This window comes from Megalobrama amblycephala, linkage group LG8 (genome assembly GCF_018812025.1).
Source record: "Megalobrama amblycephala isolate DHTTF-2021 linkage group LG8, ASM1881202v1, whole genome shotgun sequence".
NCBI classification, from domain to species: domain Eukaryota; kingdom Metazoa; phylum Chordata; class Actinopteri; order Cypriniformes; family Xenocyprididae; genus Megalobrama; species Megalobrama amblycephala.
In genome coordinates, this window is record NC_063051.1 from 7719296 (window position 1) to 7745119 (window position 25824).

General features: G+C 37.5%; 2 protein-coding genes and 1 long non-coding RNA gene across 7 annotated transcripts in view; 1 reads left to right on the forward strand and 2 right to left on the reverse strand.

Moving 5' to 3' along the window:
* ngfb (nerve growth factor b (beta polypeptide)) overlaps positions 1-20069 on the reverse strand; it is a 62923-nt gene extending 42854 nt beyond the window's left edge. Inside the window, exons 1-3 of one of the 3 annotated variants that reach the window (XM_048199007.1) lie at positions 19940-20069; positions 17497-17584; positions 9251-9329 (exon numbers count right to left, since the gene is read on the reverse strand). The gene's annotated coding sequence lies outside the window, so the exon portion shown is untranslated. Of the gene's footprint in view, positions 1-9250; positions 9748-17496; positions 17585-19094; positions 19226-19939 lie in introns of those variants that run through there. The other 2 variants (XM_048199008.1, XM_048199009.1) reach the window with 2 other exon arrangements.
* The window catches only part of kcna3a (potassium voltage-gated channel, shaker-related subfamily, member 3a), a 33620-nt gene that overhangs the window by 4318 nt on the left and 3478 nt on the right, over positions 1-25824 (forward strand). Inside the window, exon 1 of one of the 3 annotated variants that reach the window (XM_048199003.1) lies at positions 18647-20668. The exons of 1 other annotated variant lie outside the window; for it this stretch is intronic. In XM_048199003.1, coding sequence (XP_048054960.1) covers positions 19064-20611 — 1548 coding nt within the window. In that variant the 5' untranslated portion in view covers positions 18647-19063 and the 3' untranslated portion in view covers positions 20612-20668. Of the gene's footprint in view, positions 1-18646; positions 20669-21433; positions 24065-25824 lie in introns of those variants that run through there. One more of the 3 variants, XR_007186089.1, reaches the window with a different exon arrangement.
* Positions 20117-25704, reverse strand: LOC125273542. Its single transcript, XR_007186091.1, has 3 exons — positions 24593-25704; positions 20352-20461; positions 20117-20252 (listed from the first exon to the last, which is right to left on the reverse strand). It is a non-coding gene; the product is annotated as an uncharacterized LOC125273542 (long non-coding RNA).

Sequence of the window (25824 nt, forward strand, 5' to 3'; positions counted from 1 at the left end):
AATTTTTCTTAAAAAAACACATCGCTTTGCTTTAGAAGGCATTTATTAACCCCCTGGAGAAGTATGCATTACATTTATGATAGATGGATGCACTTTTTTGGGCTTCAAAATCTAGGGTACCATTATAAATCTTGGAAGAGCAAGAATATTTTTAATACAACTCCGATTGTGTTTGGCTGAAAGAAGAAAGTCATATACATCTAGCATGGCTTTAAGGTGAGTAAATTATCGGATAATTTTTGGGTGAATGGTGAACTAACCTTTTAACTTGTTAATGCTGGCAAATGACCATGGTTTAAGTGGGATAATCCTGTGCATTAAATGATTTGAATCATTTTAAATCATTTAATGCACGGCTAGCCATGGATTATCCCTTACATATAAAAAAAAAATAATTTTATATATATATATATATATATATATATATATATATATATATATATATATATATATATATATATATATATATATATATATATATATAAAAGGCTCGATTTTGTCCATTGGGGCTTGATTGGATCGTTTGCTATAATTGCTGCGATCTCATGTGAGTGACAGGGTGCTAGAAGTGGGGATTATGAAGTTAATGCTTTTGATTAAATATTATGAGGAAAAATTTATTTTAAAAATGTAAATAATAATAAATAAACACTGCAATATTTCATAAAGGAATAAGAATTGTGATTTCATGGTGACTTTAAACTCATTTAGAAGGGGTTAGTGCCTTTGAGGGGTGTTCCACTTATGCATACTTGTGTTACCATCTGCCCTATTTTTAATTGATGGTCTGTGTAAACATGCAGTAGACGGACAGTGTGTCTTGTCATGTCAAGTTAAAAATAGTTCAATTTTTGACATGGATCATTGTCAGTTATAAAACAGTGGACCAATCAGATGAATCTGGAGATGGGATAGCCATGTTTAATAATGTTAAAATGCCTATAAATGCAGATTCTATAGACAGCAGATGGTAAACCAGCTCACTTTTAAAATACAGAGATGATTAGATTTAAATCAGTAATTAATTGCATGCAAAGGGTTTCAAAGGACGTGCATGCTGTTTTTTATTGATTTTTATAGCTTGGACTGTTCATACACAATGAAAAAACTCTGTGATATGTAACGGATGTTCTTTTCAATTAGAAATGATCAAACAGAATCACTAACAAAGACTCAATACGCACTACAAAGGGGCAGCTGTGCTTTCAACTAGCGCTTTTCTCTCAAAAAACAATCCCAGTGTCAATATTCTAACGGTGAAGGTGACAATACTAACACCCAGGTTATGCTAGAGAATAGTACACAGGTGTGATCACGAGCGGTTCCACATAATTTGCTTTCCTTGTCCCTTTGACGTGCAACCACATCTGGTCTGTCACTAGATAGAAGATATAGCGTCTATTACGGAGGGACCTCGGGGGCTGCTAAATACGTCCCTGCTCATGATCAGGAATATTTATACCTCTTTCTAACCTCTCAGTCCCATCTGCACAGAGATTTTTCCTCCTTTTCATAAATCACTGAGTTGAGGCAATTGCACACAGACACACTGGAATGGGATTTTACTGCTGGGAGGGGGATCCTATGGGGGGATGGAGCAGAAATGGGAACATTCGTTTGTTTCTCAAATCTTAACATGCAGGGAAATTTAGGCTTTGACACATATACGTGCATTCAAAAACATCCCGGATTTGCAGCGCTTGGTTGTTTCGTCTCGCAGCTACCAGAATGTTCTGCAGATTTGGTTTACAGAGCAACAGACTACATTTTTAAAGACAGTAATTTATGTCTCCATTGTTAACGTCTCCTTCGGTAATTTGCATCTTGTAGCATGCTGTGAGCTCGTGGAGCTCCTTCCTACTTGTATGTTAAGAGTAATTTGTCAGAGTCCTTTAGATGAGATTTGTGGGCAATTTTCCTCTCTGTTTTAGTGATGAACTCTGATGGCGTACTGTGATGTCAAGCTCTTATACGTGTCTGTGTCACAATCAATAAAGTCATTAGGATTCCCTGACCGGGCTTTCCTACCTTCCTCTCCTCGATTCATCACTCTACCGCTTTGAAATTAACAATGCAATTCCAGATCCTCAAATCTCGCAGATTAACATTGTAGTTCCTCAAAACCAATCAGCACGTGAAAAACAGAAAAAGAAGCAAAGTATCGGAAGCAAATATCGTACTGGGCCATTGAGGAAATGCTTATTAGCTAAGTCCTTTTAACTTAAAAAAGTTTTGAGTCCATAAATGTAAAGCTAGGTGATCACGGAGTACAAATTAATTGCATTAATCATTATTTTAAAAATGTTACTTTCCAGTGCAAAAATATTGGTTGGTTGATTGATTGATTGATTGATTGATTGATTGATTGATTGATTGATTGATTGATTGATTGATTGATTGATTGATTGATTGGTTGGTTTTTTTGGAGTACCATTTGTCTACACATGAAATAATTAAAAAGTTTTTATTTCAACATTTTAATGAGATGTTTTTCTTCATTACAATTTCAAAACATTAAAACATTTTACATGACACCCAAGGAATATTATCATAATGAATTTTAATATCGACATTTAAGATATGTTATAGAAGACGTCCATTTATTTTATTTATTTTTTTGTCATGTTTTTTATAAATCGGAAGATCCATACACAAAAAAATTAGATCACTTTACTGACTGCCAGCTACATTTGAAGACTTCAGATGCAAAAACCTCTAAGTGCCGTCTGAAATTTTCTTCTAAAATGAGCATTTTTATCAAGTTCGTATGTTTAGGTTCAGTAATTTCACTTTAATGGCAATTAATAGGTCATTTTCATTGCCATTAAAGTGAAATTACTCAACCTAAACATACGAGCTTGATAAAAATGCTCATTTTATAAGAAAATTTCATATGGCACTTAGAGGCTTTTGCATCTGAAGTCTTCATTTATTTACTTTCAATAATTAAAAACTGCATTTGATGTCAAAGAGAATGCTGTAGACTTCAGGAAGAGGGAGTTATATTTCTTTCCAAAGAACAGACTTTTAAAATGATTTTATATTTCCTTTCTTGAGGGTTGTGAACTGTTCAAAAATTCGGAATGGCATTCTAGATCCCGTTCAGTTACTTCCTATCCATTTTTATGTTAATGACATTTCCGTGGCATTTAACAGATGGACAGAACTGACCTTTCGGTGTCTGATGACTCCAGGGGTCAGATGATGGCTCTACTCTAACATTTAACAAATCCTCCTATGCTGCCTAATGAGTGCAGCATCAAAATAGTATATGGAACACAGCCCAAAAATCAAGCATCCTCATCCAACCCCAAGCCCACTGGCCTCTAGTTAGTTTGTTCACCCTTTAGCTGTTACTCAAGCATGGGCAGAAAGTGAGACGATTGCAATAATTACCAAGTAGCCTGTGGCTTCTGTGACTCGAATATGATAGAAAAATCCAACTTTTCTCAAACAAAACCATGTTCACTTCAATGTCTTGGGTTCACGGTAACATGCATTGACCTCAAATTCTCCAAACCAAGCATTTGTGTCACTGTGCCCATGCTGTCAGTTGCTGTTAGTCCATTTTTCAGTTCTTTTCTGCTTTGAATTTCCGTTTAATCTTGCAATAGCTGTATTTGTTTTGGTGTTTTAAGGACACTGCAGTAATCTGACTGTTTCACAGTAATTAATGTTGACACTGTTAAGAAATTAAACATGTTTATGTAATAATTTAAGGTGTTTATATCTTTAGAATGGAAAAGACAAAGCATGTCTCCTGGTGCTACTTTCTATTTATATTACATTTTGATGACATAACGCATGCATTTGTAATGTACTTCAAAGTCCACATAATAATGTGACATAGATCCTCATAGTGCTACGGGTTTATAAAATCCATTGTTGCAAACTATTTATAATGCACCTCACATTGGAGGTTCTGCTTCACTCTGTATAGATTTTCTGCTGCTATGTCTTGAGTCTGGGTCTCAGTGTGCATGACAACATTTCTTGATGCATTATACAGATACATTTCCATTGTAAATTAAATAACAAAGCTGGAATTATTTAAATTGCACGCAGCTTCAAATGCTTTATGCCAGTTTCATTATTTTTAGTGTAGAACTTCATTAAATCACAGTTTTATTTTCACCGGAAGATAAACATCTCACAAGACTCAAATGCCAGAAAAAGATCCATGTTGCTTTTAGAACATGGAGTCGACTCATGAGATCTAACCCACTTTTCCCTCCACTCGAGAGAGATGCCGATGTGAACTGGATTAAAATCATTAAGATGGAATCAAAATCATTTGTGGTGCTTTTATCAATTGTGCCTTTGTTGCAAGACAGAAAAAAGGATTTGTATTCCTTTTTGTGGAGGATTATGCATTTAAATACAGTCAATTCAAAGAATTATCTAAGGGTTTTTATGGGTTGGACAATGACACAACATAATCTCTCATTTCATACTAATTGTCTCATTCTTCGTGCCCTTAAACCTCCATATCCAAAAATCCTCCTTTATAGTTTATAGCTAGAATTCACTAAAGCTATTCTTTAAAAAAAAAAAAAACTACTATAATTAATATACATGCAGCTTTTATGACCTTTCATTAATTGAGGTTACTGGAAATAGTTGGTCACATGATCACACCACAGGACCACTTAAAATTAACTAAGGCACAAAGGTGATTAAAATGGTGTGAATTATGTGTGTGTGTGTGTGTGTGTGTGTGTGTGTGTGTGTGTGTATACACACACCCATACTATTCAAAGGTCGGTAAGATTTTGTAATGACTTTTAAAAAGTCTCTTATGCTCACCAACTCTAAGGGTACGTTTAACTGACAACGATGTATTAAAATGCATTTTTTGCCTACAGACATCACCACTGTCAAAAAGATCCCCTTTCACACAGATCCGTGAAAATGATTAAAATGCTGTATTATGCTGCCAGGCCAGTAGTTGGCAATGTCACTTTGTAAAGAAACACTACGTGCCTATAGATGGAACACATAATATGCATGCATATGACGTCATTCACCATTTCATAAACTCGCATTTTTGTAGTTTACGTGATTACAATAACGGTATTGTTTTAAAAAATATCCCAAAAATGCCGTTGTCCTGTAAATGAACATCCAAATTGTATAAAATGTCAGTGATATCGTGAAATATTGCACTTTAAAATAACTGTTTTCTTTCTCATTATATTTTAAAATGTAATTTGTGTTGGCAAAGCTGAATTTTCAGCATCATTACTCCAGTCTTCAGTGTCACATGATCCTTCAGAAATCATTCTAATGTGCTGATTTGCTGTTCAAAAAACATTTCTCATTATTATTAATGTTGAAAACATTTGTGCTGCTTAATAGTTTTGTGGAAACAGTGATACTAGAATTTTTTGTTTAAACCTCATTTGAGAAAATTCATATTTGAAATAGAAATGTATTGTAACAATGGAGTATTAATTTCAAAATGGGCTTTCATGCATTAAATCAGGGGCCAGTTACATAAACTGCTAAAACTAGTCTTACAAGTTACTCATCAATGTTTTCTAAGTCAGTTACATAAAAACAAAAGTAAGACTGATTACCCCTAACTAAGGCTGCATTTACACTGCAGGTCTTGATGCCCAATTCCAATTTGTTGAATATATACGATTTTTCTGACATCTTTTAAAGGATTAGTCCACTTTTAAATACACTTTTCCTGATAAATTTACTCACCCCCATGTCATCCAAGATGTTCATGTCTTTCTTTCGTCAGTTGAAAAGAAATGAAGGTTTTTGAGGAAAACATTCCAGGATTTTTCTCCTTACAGTGGATTTCAATGGCTACCAACAGATTGAAGGTCAAAATTACAGTTTCAGTGCAGCTTCAAGGGCTTTAAACGATACCAGATGAGTAATAAGGGTCTTATCTAGCGAATCGATCGGTCATTTTTGAAAAAAAAACAACCGTTTATGCTTTATAAACAAAATATCGCATTGAACGTACTTTCTGCTTCTGCATTCTTCATAACGCTTACGCTGAATGTTCTACGCCTTCCCTATTCTACTTACGGAACGAACGCGGCGCCAGTTTCGTTTTTTCCGTAACTTGAATAGGGAAGGCGTAGGACATTCAGCGTAAGCGTTATGAAGAATGCGGAAGCGGAAAGTACGTTCAAGGCGATATTTTGTTCATAAAGCATAAACGGTTGTATTTTTTTCGAAAATGACCGATCGATTCGCTAGATAAGACCCTTATTCCTCGTCTGGTATAGTTTAAAGCCCTTGAAGCTGCACTGAAACTGTAATTTTGACCTTCAACCTGTTGGTAGCCATTGAAATCCACTGTAAGGAGAAAAATCCTGGAATGTTTTCCTCAAAAACCTTCATTTCTTTTCGACTGACGAAAGAAAGACATGAACATCTTGGATGACATGGGGTGAGTACATTTATCAGGAAAAGTGTATTTAAAAGTGGACTAATCCTTTAAAAGTGACCCATATCCAACATCTGCATTTACACTATAAACTTGGTGAAACAACCCAAGGTAGACGTAGTGACCCGGAAAAGCCCTGTGAAAAGGAAGTAAAAACGGAGTGATTTGCAATGGGCGCAGACGAAATGATAATACAAGCTTTTGCTTTCCACATCTTTAACTGTCAGCAAGACATTGGTCTCTTAAGGAGGAGAAAAAATAGGAAAGCCCTTGTTGCAGCCTGGGCAAATGTAGCCATGATCGCTGCTGTAATCGCTGTGGTTGGTGTCCACCTGAGTTGACATCATTCGCCACTGTCATTTTTTCAATGGCGTATAACTCGCATTGACAGGGGAATATCCGATCTGTCCACTTAGATGGCATACGCAAATGCACGTGTCACGTTCATGGGTCACATCCGATCTGTGCCACACGGGAGGAAAAAAAATCAGAATTGGGTCACTTTAACCATGTACTGTAAATGGGGCTGGTCATACTAGTTCTTAAGACACAGATTTAACATAATGGCTATGTTTATGCAATTGGTCCCAGGAAACACCACACCATCGATACACGTCACTTACAGACACAAACAGAAATTGTGAACATATATCTACATTTGATGTCATCTGCCTGACCTAGTTAGGATATGAAAGCTTGGATCATTTAAATGGTAATTCTTACCTTCCTTTCAGAGGCAATTTGGTTCCTCCCACTGCTATTAATATCACTTACTGATTGACTTCAGTGTAATCTGAAACACTTTGAATAAAATCAGGTGAGTCTACTTTAACTTGAGCCAGTGATAACAGCATGCTAGTTTAAAGTTCTCTCTTAAATATCACATTAAAATTCATATACACACAGACCTCATAGATGAAGATGTGAATAGACATTTAATCAATATAATATACACACAGCTGTTATGAACATGCAGTAGAATCTCTGTTAGTCAATACAGTTCAATAATAATGCACAGCTCAATCCAAGTTGCACAACAATCTCCAGTGCGCCATTATATTAACCAGAAACCTGAAGAGTGATCTGAGATTGTTTTTTAAGTGTGTTAGTTCAGGAACTGGAGCCAGTGGGAGTCCTGATGTTTTCCTTGCAGTCAGTTCATTATGGAGAAAGTCAATTCTGATAACATTTCAAACAGCTCAACTCGATTACCAATTTTAACATGTTACCTAACTTATGAGCACTCTCGTTTCATTATTGCAGGGTATTACTATAGACTCACCTAGCCACACTTTAGAATGAGTAAAATGAATGCATATGATTTGAGCGGTTTTGTCCAATATTTCTGAAGAGATACAATCGCTTTATATGATGAACAGATTGAATTTAGGCTTTTATTCACATAAAACATTCATCAACTCACACATCAGTTGTGGTAAACGGAAGCTCAAGCATGTTTGCTTGACATGCGAGAACCAATGAGGTTCATTCTCGTGTTACGCAGCACGATTGAACGTCCATAAGAACAAGTTAGGTTTGTTCACGCATCAAGCAAGTTCAGTTGAGCTTCTGTTTATGTTCGCTGATCAATGTTTATATGCGATGTGTCCACATCGCTATACATCGGTAGAAGCAAATAATTTCAACACCCCTAATTGCAGCACACTAAAAAGCAATCAAAAAACAGTACTTTACTAAGTAATTTAGTAACTTTTGTTTTTCATCACAAGCTAGTTGACTCTTTTGAATTAGGCTAGTTTTATCGACCGTCTAAAAATACACTAGAAACCACCCAGAATACCCTACCAACCACATAGCGACAATAAAAATTACTAGCAACCATATACCAGTGCCCTAGCAACCACCCACAGCACCCTAGCATCCTGGTGCTTTATGATTTTTTTGCATAATTTACTGTGATATACTATAATTGTTGTATAGGGCATGTGTTCTTGTTATGGCAATACCCAGTATTGATGTTGAGCTGCAAGCGGAGGATTTTGCCGGAAATTGTTTATTGGCAATAACCTCACACATCCGCATATAAACACAAGGCATGTATTTGTTATGTTATGGCTTCAAGCCTGTAGAGCGTGTCCAGGGTAATCTCGCTCTACATAATGAATACGATCACATGGCCTGGCTCTGCGAAGCGCTCAGCTGCCAGTGTTTCCCAGCTCCGAGGTGCAGGAAGGGAGAGGTAAGAGGAAGAGGGGGCTGGGAAGCGTGAGCTCTTTAATTCTGCACCAGGGGAAAACCCTTCTCACTTTCTGTGTGGGTGGATTATGGGTTATAAGTGTGCGAGTGTGCGCTCATGTATTATGCAGGAGCATGTGTGTGTGTGTGCATTGGTTTTTTGTTTTTTTTTGCACACAAATAGATGTTGGAGTATGTATGTCAACTGCAAACCACCATGAGTGTTTGTTTTTCCATAGGTTTGCAGTGTATGTATGGAGGGCAAGTTGTCTACCTGTGTGTCTCTGTGTGTGTGTGTTTATTAGACACCTGGTGTGATAAATGAGATACAGGGGTAGGGGATCCTTTCCCCCCCTCTGTGGAGCAGATTGCATGCGTGTCTAGGCTTGCCTGTCTTTGACAGCTCCTATAGGAAGCATCAGGAGTACTGGGGGAGGGGCGCAGCGATCCAGTTGTTTTGAAGCACTCAGAACATTGATTGTGTTTACATGAAGTGTTTTAGGTGTTTTACACCAGTGAACAGGTTTGCTTGTCGGCTTTATATATACTTTATAATGCTGTTTATTTCATCTACTTAATATATAATACAGTTTTAAAGGGATAACTCATCCAAAAATGAAAATTCTGTCATCGTTTACTCACCCTCATATCATTCCAAACATGTATGATTGTCTTTCTTCGGTGGAACATATAAGATATTTTGCAGAATGTTCAGAGTGCTCTGTAGAGATACAAAATAACACATCATAAAAGTAGTCCATACAACATTGCAGCTTTTTCTCTAAAAATGCTACTTTACTCATTCACTTGGAATAGGACATACAGTATCAGGCTGTGTTGTGCAAGGTTTGATGTCAATAACAATACACACAAGAAGCACACTGACTTTTAACACATCTTTACATTTCTGTCCTTTCCTCACTTTCAAAATACTTTTTATGGACATTTCAAAATTAAAGGTTGTCAGCCCTAGTCCCCATTACACTATTGTTCAAAGGTTTGGGATTAGTATGTTTTTTTTTGTTGTTGTTGAAAGAAATTACCACTTTTATTCTGCAAAGACACATTAAACTGTTCAAAGGTTAACATTAATGACATTTGTATCGTTACAAAATATTTCTAATTTAAATCAGTGCAGTTCTTTTTTCATTTCTAAAATGCATCAAGATTACAAAATATTAAAGGGGTGGTTGATTATGATTTCACTTTTTTTTAACTTTAGTTAGTGTGTAATGTTGCTGTTTGAGCATAAACAACATTGGCAAACTTACAACGCTCAAAGTTCACCCAACTGTGCTATTAATATTAAAAAAAAATTATTTAGTTGCCACTTGTAGTACACTGTGGGTTCAAGTGTACTATAAGTGGTAACTAAATACATTTTTTTAAATACAGAGATAGTATATTAAAAGCACATTTTAATTCATATTTCATGGTGTCTCAAAATAGCACAGTTGAGTACACTTAAGGTGGGAGCACACTGTGCGATTGTGGCCACGATTTGGTCGTCTGAGACAAATTTTGAGAATCCTAAAAGATTCCGTCCTCTTCTGGAAAGAGGACCTGGAGCAGCAGCTCATTTGCATTTAAAGGGACACACATAAAAGCAGCGTGTTTTTGATCACACCCAAATAGGGGCAAATTTGACAAGCTATAATAAATTATCTGTGGGGTATTTTGAGCTGGAACTTCACAAATGCATTCTGGGGACACCAGAGACTTATATTACATCTTGTGAAAAGGGGCATAATAGGTCCCCTTTAAGCAGCACAAGCACAACTATTTTCTATATTCAACACTGCAGCAAATCAGCATATTATAATTATTTCTGAAGGATCATGTGACTCTAAAGACTGGAGTAATGATGCTGAAAATTCAGCTTTGCATCACAGGAATATATTAAATTAAAAAAATATATTAAAATAGAAAACGGTTATTATATTACAATAATATTTCAGAATATTTACTGTATTTTTGTTCAAATGAACACAGCTTTGTTGAGCATTTAGAGACTTCAATTAAAAAACAAAAAATCTAAAATAAATAAATAAATCGTCTTAAAAACACACTTTCGACTTTTTGTGCACTGAAAATGTGTAAAAAGACATTGATACTTTCAATGTTTCATTGGCTGACCAAACAACACTGCAGGTGCACAACACTACAATATGCACAAAGCACTAATGTCCAAATACAGTATCTACGTCTATTTTGTATGCAAGAGACATTACAACAAATTTGGTTAATATGCCAAACAACTGTATATTAGCACTTAATTGGCATGTTTATCACACTGCAGTCAAAATGTTACTCAACTGAATCTGGTTTATTGTTGGAAGTGAAAGTAAGTGTCAGTCATGATGAGTCACTACAAAACATCTCTCTGAGAAATAGCAGCAAATGAATATTTATTTGAGCCACAGAATAAAGGAAATGTCATCCTTCTGTTTGTTTTCAAACTACTAACTGCAGAATGATTTTCATTGACATGCCTAATGCCAGACGTTAAAATGCATCTCATCCGCAGCCCCACTCCACGTCAAGCATTCTTCGAAGCCATCTGTAGGTGATGAATCAAAACAGTTGATGTCCTCTGGCAACAGCAGCATGTAACTCTCACTGATGTTGTGGAAGAATGGATGAGGCACATGTAGACATCAGTGGAGTGTGTCTCACACAGCACCCTGCTGTCATGATAACGTTACGGGAGGTGCATTCATGTCACATACACACATGGCCCACCCAAAGGGCATGATGAGATATCACCTAATAGCCAGGAGGGGGATTAACCAATCTCAGTCCATTCATTACACTGACAGAGCCCTAAAGAGGAGAGTTGTAGAGAGAGAAATAAAGAGAGGTGAGTTACAGCCACTAATCTCCACTGCTTCTCCTTCCCCTGACCTTCACTCTTCATGTCCTTCTTATATTTATGTTTTTCAAAGAAGTCTATTATGCTCACCAAGGCTGCATTTATTTGACCAAAAACACAGTAAAAACAGTAATATTGTGAAAAATTACCTGAACTGTTGAAATAATGTAATGTATTCCTGTGACGCAAAGCTGAACTTACAGTCCAAACATAAAACAATGTCCAAGACACAGGCAAGCAGGGAAACCAAGCAGAACGTTAAAACCAAAACACGGGTAACCAGAAGCAGAGTGCTCGGAAATGCAGTGTAACACTTAACAAGACTTTGCATCCAATGACAGAAAACACAGGGTTTAAGAATAATGAGACACTGGTGGATGTAATCAGGCATAATGAGTCCAGGCAATGGGTTGTGGGAAATGTAGTCCATGGTGAGATAACCAAGATGGAAGGAGTGCCCTCTGGTGGAAATCAAGGGCAATCCAGCTGGTGGATGTAACAGTAATATTATGGGCCCTATTTTAACATAATTAAAATGTAGATCTGAAAAAGAAAGTAAAAATAGTGTCTGTAGCTCATGGGCCCTATTTTAACGATCTAAGCTCATGTTCTGAAGAGCATGGCACGGGTGCACTTATGGCATGTCCGAATCCACTTTTGCTAGTTTAACGGAAAAAATGGTTGGCGCACCAGGCACATGGTCCTAAAGGCAGGAACACACCAAGCCGACGGTCGGCCGTCAGGCTAAGTAATGTTAGTTTTTACGCAGACGTGTGCATGACACATGTTCATGAAAAAATAAACAAAAAAATATGTATGATCAAAATACAAAAGAAAGATTTACCTGTCCCGCCATCAAGGAGTCACTTTTCAGCCCCTGAGTTCCCTCAGTTCTCGCCATCGCTGGAAAGCCACGGATATTAACTCCGTTTTATTTCTTTGTTTATCCAAAGACTTTTGTTCAGCCTTTTCTTTTTTCGTCTTCCTTTTTTTCCTGGTTTGCCTTCACTAACTGCATAGGCCGATACTGTGAATTTAGCTTGCTGTTTCTCTGCCATTGTTTTGGTATTCTAGGATCCATGCCTCTTGGATTCCCCAAATCATGCGCGCGCAGTCAGGTCATGTGTCAAAAGGGTGGTTGCATGGTTGCGAGAATGACAGCCGCCTGCCAATCATGTTTTCGGATGGAAATAATGCTGTGTTTAATACAGATTAACGGTCTAGGTCACTCGATTTTTATACTCTTTTTTCAGAGTTCTTACATTTTAATTACTTAAACAAATTTGGAACAAAATTTCTTACCTACCCTGCCTTTAATGAGTCATGGGTGTTTTTTGGGCATAACATGCAATAAACCAATCAGAGTGTCATCTCCCATTCCTTTTAAAAGCCAGGTGCGCTTGCAACATGGTGGATTGCTATTTACATTGCAGAATATAAACACCCTCAACCTGACGAGTCAGTTTAAATACATGTGTGTATTGCCACAATTGGTCAAATAATTAGCCAATTTTATTCGTCATTACTGCAAATGGGTAATTCTGATACATGCAATGACTATCCATTATGACATGTAGGCATTTTTATCTTTATGTACACAATAATAATATTTTACATTGCAATCCTTTTATTTATAATATTTGGCATGTTTGTGTGCTGCTGCGCATCCCTGTGTGTGTAACAAGCAGAGTGTATGCGTGTTGTGCACCCGCCTATAGATGCATATTACTAACGCGCTCTTTAAATAACAAAAAAAAACTGCACAGTCGTTTTCAGTTGCCTCAAAATAGCAACACGCCAACAACGCGCCTGAACACACCTTGTTTTCAGATCAGCACGCCCATGGGCGAACAGATGGACGTGGGTACATTTGCTATTTAAACAATGTGGTGCTGGATGTGAAAATTATATCTTCATCGGACTGAAACTAGCCAAAAAAACACGTGCGTCGCATTGCGCTGGGTGTATGATAGGGCCCTATAAATGTATTTACTGTCACTTTTGATTAATTTAATGCATCCTTTCTGAATAAAAGTATTAATTTCTTTTAAAGAAAAAAATCTTACTGACCACAGTGTAGTGTATATTAATATTATATAAAATAAATCCCCCCTCTGAAGACCATTTTTAATGCAAAAAACTGACCAGGTTTTATTATCATTTTCCATCCTCTCTAAGCCTGTTCATGTTTTGCTGTTTAACAAACCTTTAGGAAACACATAAGGAAGGCAGGTTGTCACATCTTTTGTTTACAATTAAATGCTGTAAGTCAAAATTGTTTTATCATTTTGCACATTGCCTTAAATTTTCCATCAAATTCTTTTTCATGATGCTTTCGAGACAACTTACCCCATATATTAAAACAAACCCCACAACTGGCCATGCACACTGGAGTGCAAAATGATTAGAGGTGCTTATATGCAAATCACTGCCAGACTGGTGTTGTGTAAAGGTATTTGTTTTGCTTTTCTCATTTAACCAGAATAACACATACAAATGAAAGCCACAATTACAAAGGATAATGTGCTTCATTTTGCTTGCTCATTCTCTTCTAATTGCAATATTCCTGTGTGAGATGTTACCTTGTTTTCAAGACAACTGTGAGTTTGTATGTGGATGTACTTATGTGGGAGCATAGCTGTGTGTATATTTCCCCATGGTTCAAATGGTTGGCAGGGTTGAGGAGGTGTCAGTGATTACTCCCATGGAAATTGGTGTCCATTGATGTATGTTTGTTTTTCTAATTACCATGGCAGCAGATGTTCTGCCTAATTAGCAGGGGTAAGAAAAGAAGATGCTCAAGATGCCATATACATTTAATAATATTGCCCAAACATGTGGCTTTATTCTATATAAAAAGAGAAGATGAGTTTGGAGTGAGTTTTCAAATTGAGGAATTTACTAAATCATGACCAAATCATTCTCAGCCAAAATAACTATATCTGTTTAAAGAAAATGAAATAATTAAGATAATAAAGACTTTTCATTTGCGTCTAGCTCCCAATCTTAACACTGCAATCACAGATTGTGGTCTTAAAGTATGACCAAAGTAGGAATTTTCACTGGAAAATGTCATCTGAACAAGTAACATGTCTGCCACTTTTGTTCTGACCACCTAAGGAAAAAAGCATATGGCCTACAATAAATCACGCTGCCAGTAGTGATTAAATCTAAGGATCGCTTAGCTCATATCGCATCAAACCGTGCAAATTATTATTGTTGTAATACTTTGTTCTCAAATTGTTAATGTTAACAACATAAGCATTGTGTAACTGTGTATTTAGTGTGTATTAGCATTACCTGTAGATTTCAATTTCTGTAGCCACTCTGCAGTCTGAAGTCTTTTGCTTTCGACTATGGCTGAATTTCCAGTTGTCACTGAGGATTGTCATTTGGACCTTTCTGGATTACAATCCGCCATCAAAATGATATGTTTAATTATTGCAGCTGCTGTGAGAAAAGGCTATAAATGATCTGCTACCAGCAGCATCCTATATGCATAGTCTAGCCGAGACTCCTTCCTTTCTGTTTACAGACGTAATGATGAACGGCTGCATGCTCGAATTTCCAGCTGAAATCCACCAGTATCGATTTATTATAAAACATTATTACAAGCTTACCGTTGTGAATCAGGCTAAGGTAAGGAAATAGTTTTGAACACTGGCTGGTTATATATTTGCTCAAAAATTGATTTTGGATAACCAAAAAGTTACGGACTGCAGCTTTAAGAAATCATTGTAATGCAAGAAATATTTTTTCTCCACTTAGAATAATGGAAATTACCAATAAATAAATAAACATTACAGTAATTCGAATTTGAGGGGGAAGTGTGCTTAACTGCCATGAAAATATGGTCACTATGCAAAAAGAATCTTAATGATCCTAAAATAGGCTTAATTTTCTTTTTTCTTTTGATTTTGGGGTTAAATGTGACCTGGACATGTTTTGGGGGACTCATTAACACAAATGCAGTATTATTGGTGGCCCACAAACATTACTTAACCAAAATGCAAGTCTTTGACCAAAAAATAAGTACATAAAAGACAAAAACAGCATTCCACACAGCCTGGCATAAGACTCTTTTTAAAGGGAACCTATTATGGTTCCCTTGCACAATATGTAATATATAAGTCTCTGGTGTCCCCAGAATGTGTCTGTGAAGTTTCAGCTCGAAATACCCCACAGATCATTTATTATAGCTTGTCAAATTTGCCCCTATTTGGGTGTGAGCAAAAACACAATGTTTTTGTGTGTTTCCCTTTTAATGCAAATGAGCTGCTGCTCCCGACTCACTTTCCAGAAGAGGGCGGAGCTTTAACAGCTCGCGCTTCGTTGCTCAACAACAACAAAGCTGGAGAATCTCACGCAGCCAAAATGATGATTGTCAGTAACGGTGTTCAGCCTTACATTGTTCAAACCGGAGTCTGACACTGATGGAGAGACTCAGGAAGAAGTTACAACTTTTAGAATGCAACTGGACATTTCTGAATGATTAGTGGATAAATGTTTGAAGTTGCCGTGGAGCTGATTCAACTCATCAACTGGCATGTGCCGTCATGTTAATCTTTTGTGCAAATCCAGCGTTGAATTGAACCTCATTTGTGAAGCAGTCCGGCATGGTAACAACACTCTACTACAACAACTCTTCATCTTCTCTAAAGCAGCCCAACATGGCTTCACCCCCTTTCTTGCGTGTTCCCGGGGGTGGGGTTTATGTAAATTTTGGGGGTTGTGATGTCACCAACCCGGGAAGAAGCTCATTGTAGTCCCTACCCGCCATTTATTGTAGTGATTTTTGTAAAAGAAAATATCTCCCTTTGCATTGAACTTTGAGCATCATAACTTTGCAGATGTTGTTTATGCTCAAACAGCAACATTACACACTAAATAAAGTTAAAAAAGGTTCTTTATTACCACCGATCACCATCAAGAACCTTAAACATCCATGCACCTTTCCATTGCAAAAAAAGTTCTTTACAGTATACGAAAAAAATAGTTATTTTATGAACTGCTCACTGAAAGGTTAATTTGGGGAACCAAAAATGGTTCTTCTATGGCACTGCTGCAAAAATCCACTTTTGGAACCTTTATTTTTAAGAGATGTAGATGATAACTGACCAGCCTCTGAGGATCACAGCCTTAATGAAGTATAAAAACAGACATTCAACAGATATCCACACAGCTCATTTGCCATTATTTTGTTATTAGGCCTGACTGCTGGCAGTCCAGGAAATATTTCTACTATCCTTCACTGACCTTGGTCAATGTGAACATGTAATGATCTCCAGCTTACGCGTTCACTGGCGGGAGCTTCCTGATCAGTGACCCCAAACCCCCATCGATTTCTGCTTTTGCTCACCAGCGAGTAGCAAATTAGTGGCACAGAGGCCTTACATTTCACCAAGCTAATATTTGCTGGACAGTCTAGACACATTGTCTCAAAGTACTTAATCTGTATTTTATTTCCCTCACAGTCATGGTCTGTCGTATCTTCTACCGCACTTAGTGCGCAAGAATTAATCTCTAAAGCCACCCAACCAGTCATTTAAAGAATAGTTTCGCTTAATTTACATTCCGATTAATAATGCATTACTATTTGCAGGCTCATACAAAGGGCATGACCAAAAATGCTCATGAATATTTAATTATTCTGAGCTCTTCTTTTACAAAGATGAATCACCCCTGTGCTCTCCTGATGGCTCATGCTGTGCAAATAACCTGTTTAATCTATGGCTAGCCAATCCCTGCTTGTGCAATCATGACAGACGCCCGCTACAGAACGGATTCATTATCAGAAATGGGGATTGCTTAACATGAGCACAGAAATGAGGACGCACATACATACAGATAATTACGAACACAAGTTCCCTCTTGAGTTGAGGACCAGAACGTGCTTGAATGAGATAAAGTGAGAGGACGAGATTGGGAAGCTGTTGGTGTAGGAGAGAGCTGCCATCTTAACAGCTTTGTGATGAGGATGGTGAAGGCTGAATATGAAGAGAGCATCTGTACTCACCCTCTCCTCCCTGTGTGTCAAACCTCTCATTTATTGAAGATTGAGTTCAAGGGACACATCAAGGCTCACGGCATCATTCTTCTCACATCTGGGGTGGAAAAAAAGCAAATTTAGTACTGTTTGATGGATTTATAGCTATATGTCCTTGCAAAAAGATTTTTTCAGTATAAATGTGCTTTTATTGATTTTGCGGTGGTGAGGTTGTTCTACTGAACACTATAAAGAAGCATGTAAGCAGAAATAAAGAGGCTTTGCTGAGAAAGTTTACACTTTGTTTATATTTACACTGTAATATTCATAATTGGTTGTTTGTGTCTGGTTTAATTGTTAATGATAATAGCCTAATAATAAAAATCACCGGACTCTGATTGAGTTCATAATTTGCCAAAACATCGCGGTATAAAGGTCTAATTGCGAAGATGTGATTCCCTTCAGCAGATACAGGTCAGTCTACATGTTTTCCACCCTCTCGTGCTCGCTGAAGCGCGCGCACATCTTCAGTACCATGGAGAGCTCCGTTGTCTTCACAGGAACGTTCAGCCAATCAACGCTTTTCTCAGCCACAAGACAATCATTCATGCGTTAACAGCCATCATAATGTATACAAACGGGAAGTAATTGTAGCTATTTTTGTAAAAAAAAAAAAAAAAAAAAAAAAAAAAAAAAAGACAAAACAAGGACACTTGCGTCGTTGAAACAAATATTATGATATCATTTTAACACGCTCTTCCTTTTGTAAACAATACATAATGGCATTTTATCTTGACAACGTACATGATATTGTTGCACTATGAGAATTCTATGAAGACGGGATCTGTTTTTAAATCACTTTCTGTCATTGATGTTCTACTGAGATTTTTGAGAGACAATGAGTTTCACGACTTTACGTTTTTATGTATGGTATTTGTCATTTGCAAGTGATAATGACAGTTTTGTCGGTCTGCAGTCTTATAAGAAGATAAAAACTATCATCGAACTAAACAAACTAGTCGCGTTCGCCTGAGGATGTAACCGTGGCAACAGTATGCTTTACGTTCAATACCTACCACTATATATGCTAATCACCCAAAAAACGTTAGTGTTTTGTAAAGCGTTTTTAAGATAGGTGACGGTTAGTTACGCGTCCTAGAGGTGTAATAAGGTTTTGGTTGCACGAAAAGAACCTCAGAACAGAAAAATAACAGACATATTGCTTTAAAAAGTCTTTGTATAATTCGCACACTGTGTGCCAGAGCACGTCTTTGCTGTTGTGTCAATCGTTTAATCTTGAGTCGTGTTTTGTCTACTTTATGTGAATGGTTTCCGTCGTGCGCGCAAGGCAAAACACAGTGGCGCGCGCGCGGAGAATCGACTACCTTTTCTTGTTTTGCTCCGATTGGGCGAGTGGTGGAAATGTGTCAGGCATATGTTTGCCGTGGGCGGGAGTAGACATGTGTTTATAAAGCTCCGTGGGGCGGCGACAGTGTGTTAAGAAGCAAAAGAGAGCGCACGACAGAGAAACCCTCAATTCACCCGATGTTAGGTAGGGGAGGCGGGTCGCCCTCTGCCGCTCCGTCTCCTCACCTGTATGGATGACCACTACAACCTCATTGACTCACCCTCAGCCAGCCACAGAGGGAACAACGCCGACAACCACGGGTACGCGGAGACGGAGAAGGACATCATGACAGTGGTCGCGTGCGATAATATGCTGGAGGAAAGCGCGGCGCTGCCCAGTCACCTGTCGCTGGATCGATACGAGCCGGACCACGAGTGCTGCGAGCGAGTGGTCATCAACATCTCGGGACTGCGCTTCGAGACCCAGCTGAAAACTTTCAACCAGTTCCCGGACACGCTGCTCGGGGACCCGAAAAAGAGGATGCGCTACTTTGACCCGCTCAGAAACGAGTATTTCTTTGACAGGAACCGACCGAGCTTCGATGCCATCCTGTACTACTATCAATCAGGGGGGCGTATTCGGAGACCCGTGAACGTTCCCATTGACATATTTTCGGAGGAAATTCGCTTTTATCAACTTGGCGAGGAAGCCATGGAGAAATTTCGTGAGGACGAGGGATTTATCAAAGAAGAAGAGCGACCTTTGCCAGACCACGAATTTCAGAGACAGGTTTGGCTTTTGTTTGAGTACCCAGAGAGCTCTGGTCCTGCAAGGGGCATTGCTATTGTGTCTGTTTTGGTCATTTTGATTTCCATTGTTATTTTCTGTTTGGAGACCCTGCCCGAGTTCAGGGATGACAAGGACCCAATTACTGTCTCGCCTATTGCAAATGGCACTGGCCCTTTTGTGTCCAGCACTTTCACAGACCCTTTCTTTGTGATCGAGACCCTTTGCATCATCTGGTTCTCTTTCGAACTACTCGTGCGATTCTTCGCGTGCCCCAGCAAGGCTACTTTTTCCAAAAACATCATGAACATTATTGATATCGTGGCTATTATTCCTTACTTTATCACTCTGGGGACGGAGCTGGCCGAGAGGCAAGGCAACGGCCAGCAAGCCATGTCGCTCGCCATCCTCCGCGTGATCCGTCTGGTGAGGGTCTTTCGCATCTTCAAGCTCTCGCGCCACTCCAAAGGCCTCCAGATTCTCGGCCAGACCCTAAAAGCCAGCATGAGGGAGCTGGGACTTCTCATCTTCTTCCTCTTCATCGGGGTCATCTTGTTTTCCAGCGCAGTCTACTTCGCGGAGGCAGATGACCCAAGCTCGAGTTTCAGCAGCATCCCTGATGCTTTTTGGTGGGCTGTGGTTACCATGACCACTGTTGGCTATGGAGACATGCATCCAGTAACCATAGGAGGCAAAATTGTGGGTTCTTTGTGCGCCATCGCTGGCGTATTGACCATTGCGCTGCCCGTACCTGTCATTGTGTCCAATTTCAATTACTTCTATCACCGGGAAACCGACGGGGAAGAGCACGCACAATACCTCCACGTTGGCAGCTGTCAGCATCTCAACTCCACAGAAGATCTGAAACGGACACAGAGCACATCCTCCCTCAGTAAATCGGAATATATGGTCATAGAGGAAGGAATAAATAGTAATTTCAAACAGCCAAACTACTCCAACCAGAACAATCAAAACTGTGTGAATATTAAAAAGATTTTCACAGACGTGTAAATCACGTGCAGTGCCAGACAGTCTTACAACAATCATCACGATGGCACCACTGCAAATGTAAGGTGGCGCGTTATTAGGGTACAACGGGGCTAAAAGCCCCCCTTTAAAGGGAAAATGTATGTATGTGACAGAAATTGTTTTTACTGAATATTTGAGAAACATCATTTGTATAAAGTAAATGCAAGGAGTAGTATGTTTTGATTTAAAAGGCAACTAGAGGGGAGAATTTGTCACCATATGCAAATACTTTTGATATAGCAAGATATTTTTAGAGTAGTGCATCTCATCTAATCGCATCTAACATAAAAGCTTGTAAATATACATATATATGCATACATTACATATTTACAAACTTTTTAGGTTAGATCGCATCTAACGTAAGTTTGTAAATATATATACTTTTTAACATATTTACAAACTATTGTTAGATGCGATTAATCACGATTCATCAATTTGACAACACTACTTAAATGTTACACTAAAATAGTGCTGTCAAATCAATTAATCATGATTAATTACATCTAACATAAGTTTGTAAATATATATACATATATATGCATACATTACATATTTACAAACTTTTATGTTAGATCACATCTAACAAAAGTTTGTAAATAAATATACACATATACTTACAAACTTTTATGTTAGATGTGATTAAACGTGATTAATCAATTTGACAGCACTACTTAAATGTTACTATAAAATAGTGCTGTCAAATCGATTAATCATGATTAATTGCATCTAACATAAAAGTTTGTAAATATATACATATACTTACAAACTTTTATGTTAGATGTGATTCATCGATTTGACAGCACTACTAGAATAGTGCTGTCAAATCGATTAATCGTGATTAATCACATCTAACATAATAGTTTGTGTATATATATATACATATAAACCTTTGTTAGATGCGATTAATCACGATTAATTGATTTGACGGCACTATTTTAGAGTAACATTTAAGTACATTATTTAAAAAAATGAGCACTTCAGCGAACCATGCAGCTATTTTTAGCACAGTCATATGTAATATGTAAGCACAGTCATATTTCACATTGTGACTGGAACAGTTAATATCAGCCCTCTTTTCACAAAATTAAAACTATTCCCTCCCAATTACAAGATACAGTTAGATGGACTACAGGTAGTATCATCCTTAACCAACCTTCTGAGTTTTTGTTTAGGTTACACTTATTCAACAGGTACTGAAAAACTATAGAATAAATCACCTTCATCAAAACTTAAAATCATAAATCTATAAGACTTTTATCTCGAGATATATGTAATAATTCCAAAGATTTCTATTAGCTACAAAAATCTGAAAGAAAAAGTATTTTTTCTCATTGCACACCTCATGAATCAAGACAATTTAGCAGTGCATAGATACAAACAGGTGTTTAGGAAAGTACTGTGGTAGTTTTTGTTCCTCTTCAGTGTTTTGGGAGCAAGTAAATCACAGGGCTTTTTACCCCCGAAGGCCTTTAGATCCGTTGTACCCTACATGTTATGGACAAGCCAGCATATTACACTGAAGGCGCTTTTTTGGTAGAAAGGTGCCAAACTCCGATTCACGTGTTGCATTTGTCTACAGCACAAAGGATAAGGTTCAGGTCAGGGACTAAAAAGAAGCACCGCTCACACTGCAAATATTGTGCTCGTAAGTCTGCGTTTGTTATCAGTGTTAACATATAATCATCATAATACACTAGTATTCGCAATATCTTATGTTTTGTGGCAAAGTGAAACAACTGAATATGTGTTGCTGTTAATGTGAACAAACTGAAGATAATGCTGTGTTGATCATATGTATTTTTTTGAATATATGGGTGATTCAATTAGGGGAACTTTTCTGTCACTCAGCTTATTTTTAAAATGATCTGTTTAACAGTGGAATTCCTGGTGAAAAACTACATTACCCATGATGCTGCAAAGAAAATTACACCAATCACAGAGTAGAAAAAAGCAACACAAACCAAAATAGCTCTTTAGCTCCGCCCACTTTCATGAAGCACAGCGAATGACGTAATTGAGTCCGTCTCCCTACACTCTCAATACATATATATATATATATATATATATATATATATATATATATATATATATATATATATATATATAAAATCAACATTTGTAAATGAGTAGTTTTATATTTCTCAATTGTTTTTAATGCGATTATGCTGTTTGCAATGCTTCATGGGATTGTAGTTCTTTCCATCACTAAAGCCGTTAAGTACACAGTCTTGTACCTTTGTATTTTTGTCTGATTTTTAAAAACATTTTTTGCTTCAAATTAAAGTTTGTAGTGTTATAAGTCACCTCGTAGCTGATTGGCTTAGTTCATGGCTTATAACGCTTTAACAAAGGCTTTTAAAAAAGAATCCCTATGGGAAAAATGAACGGAAAATACTTCCGGAACCAGCGCTGCTGAAAAAGTGAATGAGCACTGTTGCACTCTATTGCTTTTTCCTCATTTAATTTGCCAAAATTGTCTCCTACCTTGACTTTTTATCTTCTCTTCTACCATAAACATATAAAATGTTCAAACCATATTTTTTTCAAAAATTGTTTTTAAAATAATTTTTTTAATTCATTTGCTATTTTTGTAAAAGTAGATTTTTTTATAACAAAGAATTGCCGTCCTCAATACAACTATAATTACAGAATCATTTTTAAAAAATAACTATTTTTTTGTTTTTCCGAGAAAATGTTTCTACTTGGTTATGATAATATTTGAAAGAATATCAATAATTTTAAGAGTTAAGAAGAAATCATAATCTTAGAGTAGATTTATATTAGGTGTAAACATTATTTTAATTATGAAACGATCTTTACAATCAATTTTTAATTAGGTTAATTGGCTCATAACTAACAAACTTTTTTCTCAAGTTATCAAAACCATCTGATCTTTATTCCGTGATAAATAGCATAGATTAAAGAGTTTTCATTAAGTGCCCCTAATTGAAGAATCACCCATACATTTCAGTGCAGACTCCATTTAAACGCAATGAATGTGAAAAAAAACGATACGTTTTGTTAATAATGTAATCAAAAGATGTGTCTATTGAATTTGCCTTGCCTGTACCAAATGAAATTGGTTAATACTGAACGAAAGAAAATAGATCTTTATTTTGTAATCAAGTTATTCGTGCAAAGATGTAGTCATCTCCTACATTATGTAAAACTCAAATCACGTCTAGCCTAAAAATAGTACGTTCACGATTTCCCTCAAAGCGAGACGTCGCAGTGGTTTTGAATTATGAAAAAAAAAAAAGAAAGAAGCAGCTGAATAGGTGGCTTGGATGTTGGGGGAAAGAAAAAGCTGTCGGACTCGTCGCCTCAATGGCATGGAATGGGAGACTACGAGATCAGAGACTGACTGAAAGACTGAGAGATCACGCCTTGAGTCCGCCTTGTGATGCAGTCTCCATGGCGACTACAGTTTCCTGGGTAACCCCCGTTAATGTTACCATGACATCCTCCCCCGTTGTCAGAGCAACGCTCCAGATGGTTCACAAAGCCTGACTGGCAAAATAGAGCGCGAGAATTGTGATCAGAAAAGGATCTCTCTGAATCCTTTATTGGATTTATCTCTTCAACATTTTGCAGCCTTATACAATGATGTAAATCAGATTCTGCAAATTATTTGCATAACCTTGGGTTTGCAAACCATCGAGAGCTGATGCACTCCCACATATTTCCATTTTTTAATCTTTAACAAATTACTGAATGTGTTGCATGTGGAAAACGATTGATATTGGCGAGACGGACCGACAGATAGATGAAAAACACAAAATGTTGTGCATGCAAATTGCGAAGTAGGTTGTGGTGGATTGTTATTGTCGCCTGTGGCTCGGGTGCTTTTCCTCTGTAGCTGTCAAAGCGTGATTCTGTATAGGTTATGAGCTCACTCAGGCGTTCCCTATTTCGGTCTCCCGTGGAGAAAACAGGACGCAAGGTGCAGCGTGAGCTGATTACCGGAGGTTTCAAGCTGACACTCCCGTTGACGGGTGTTAGAGGACGCACGGCAGTCCGCCAGACACGTTCCAAGTGCTCAGTCAGAGAGAATCTTTCTCAACCTGTAGACCTGTGCGCTTCCGTCACGATCATCTGTGCTTTCCACCCTAGTTGTCATTTCACACCTAGAATTATAGAAGACAAGCATGACTGTTTTTAAATTCATTCATAAAGAAAAAAAAGTACTTATTTTAATCAAAACAAATCTACTATTGCTCTTTTTATCTAATAACTTTTACACTTTCATCATTTTGGTCACCATGCCATTTGCCAAGTAAGACATGTTCCTGGGTCAGCATGTTTTGTTGATCCTGGAACAACATTCCTGTCTGAAAATTAAGTCCTAATCCTATCCCTAACCCAACCCAACCCATAATTTATCCCTAAAATCAGAGGGAAATGATAGGTGAATAACACTGATGTTCAAGCATCTAACCCTAGCTGTAAAGCTAAATTTGACATAAACTGTAAACTTGCCGATCAAATCTGATTGGTTGATTGGAATGTTGTTCCAGGATTGACAAAGTTGTTGATCAAGGAACATGTTGTATTTGGTGAAATCACGTTCACCACAGATTTGACTGGTTTGAATCAAAATAAGCACTGGGTGACTTGTTGCTCAGTGCTGCCATCAAGTGACATGTCCATGCAACTGCTCTGTTGACAAAGCATTCCTGTGCAAACCTTCGAAAACACTTTAACTTTGCCATCTAGAGTAGACCATGGACATAAATTAAAAACATACATGAATTTACCATGAAATTGGGCATATTTGGAAGGAAACTTTTTTTTTCCGCAACAAAAGCTTTTATCTGTCTAATGCATGTGGACAAAATGACAAAAGTAAATCATGCCCGATTTAATGTTCTCTCCATACTCAGTCCTCCGTCTCTCCGAAACGTTCAAGCATCCCTGTGACTAGGAAGGGCTCGTCTGATGATTTCTTATTATAGAGTGTGTGTGTTAGTTTGGTGCCTGCTCTGACTCTCACATTTGCTAGCTGTTATACTCGAGGTGTTAACACAGAGAGCTTGCCGTCTGAGGTGTCGTGGCTTGCATGACACCTCTCAAAACTCAGGTTGGCATCTGCATAAGACTCACAAGTCCATTAACGCTTTCCTAAAAGGTGCTGTTAACAATGTTTAATCCTTCTTCGATAAAGTTAACTTCCTTCTTTGTTTTTGTTTTTCAAG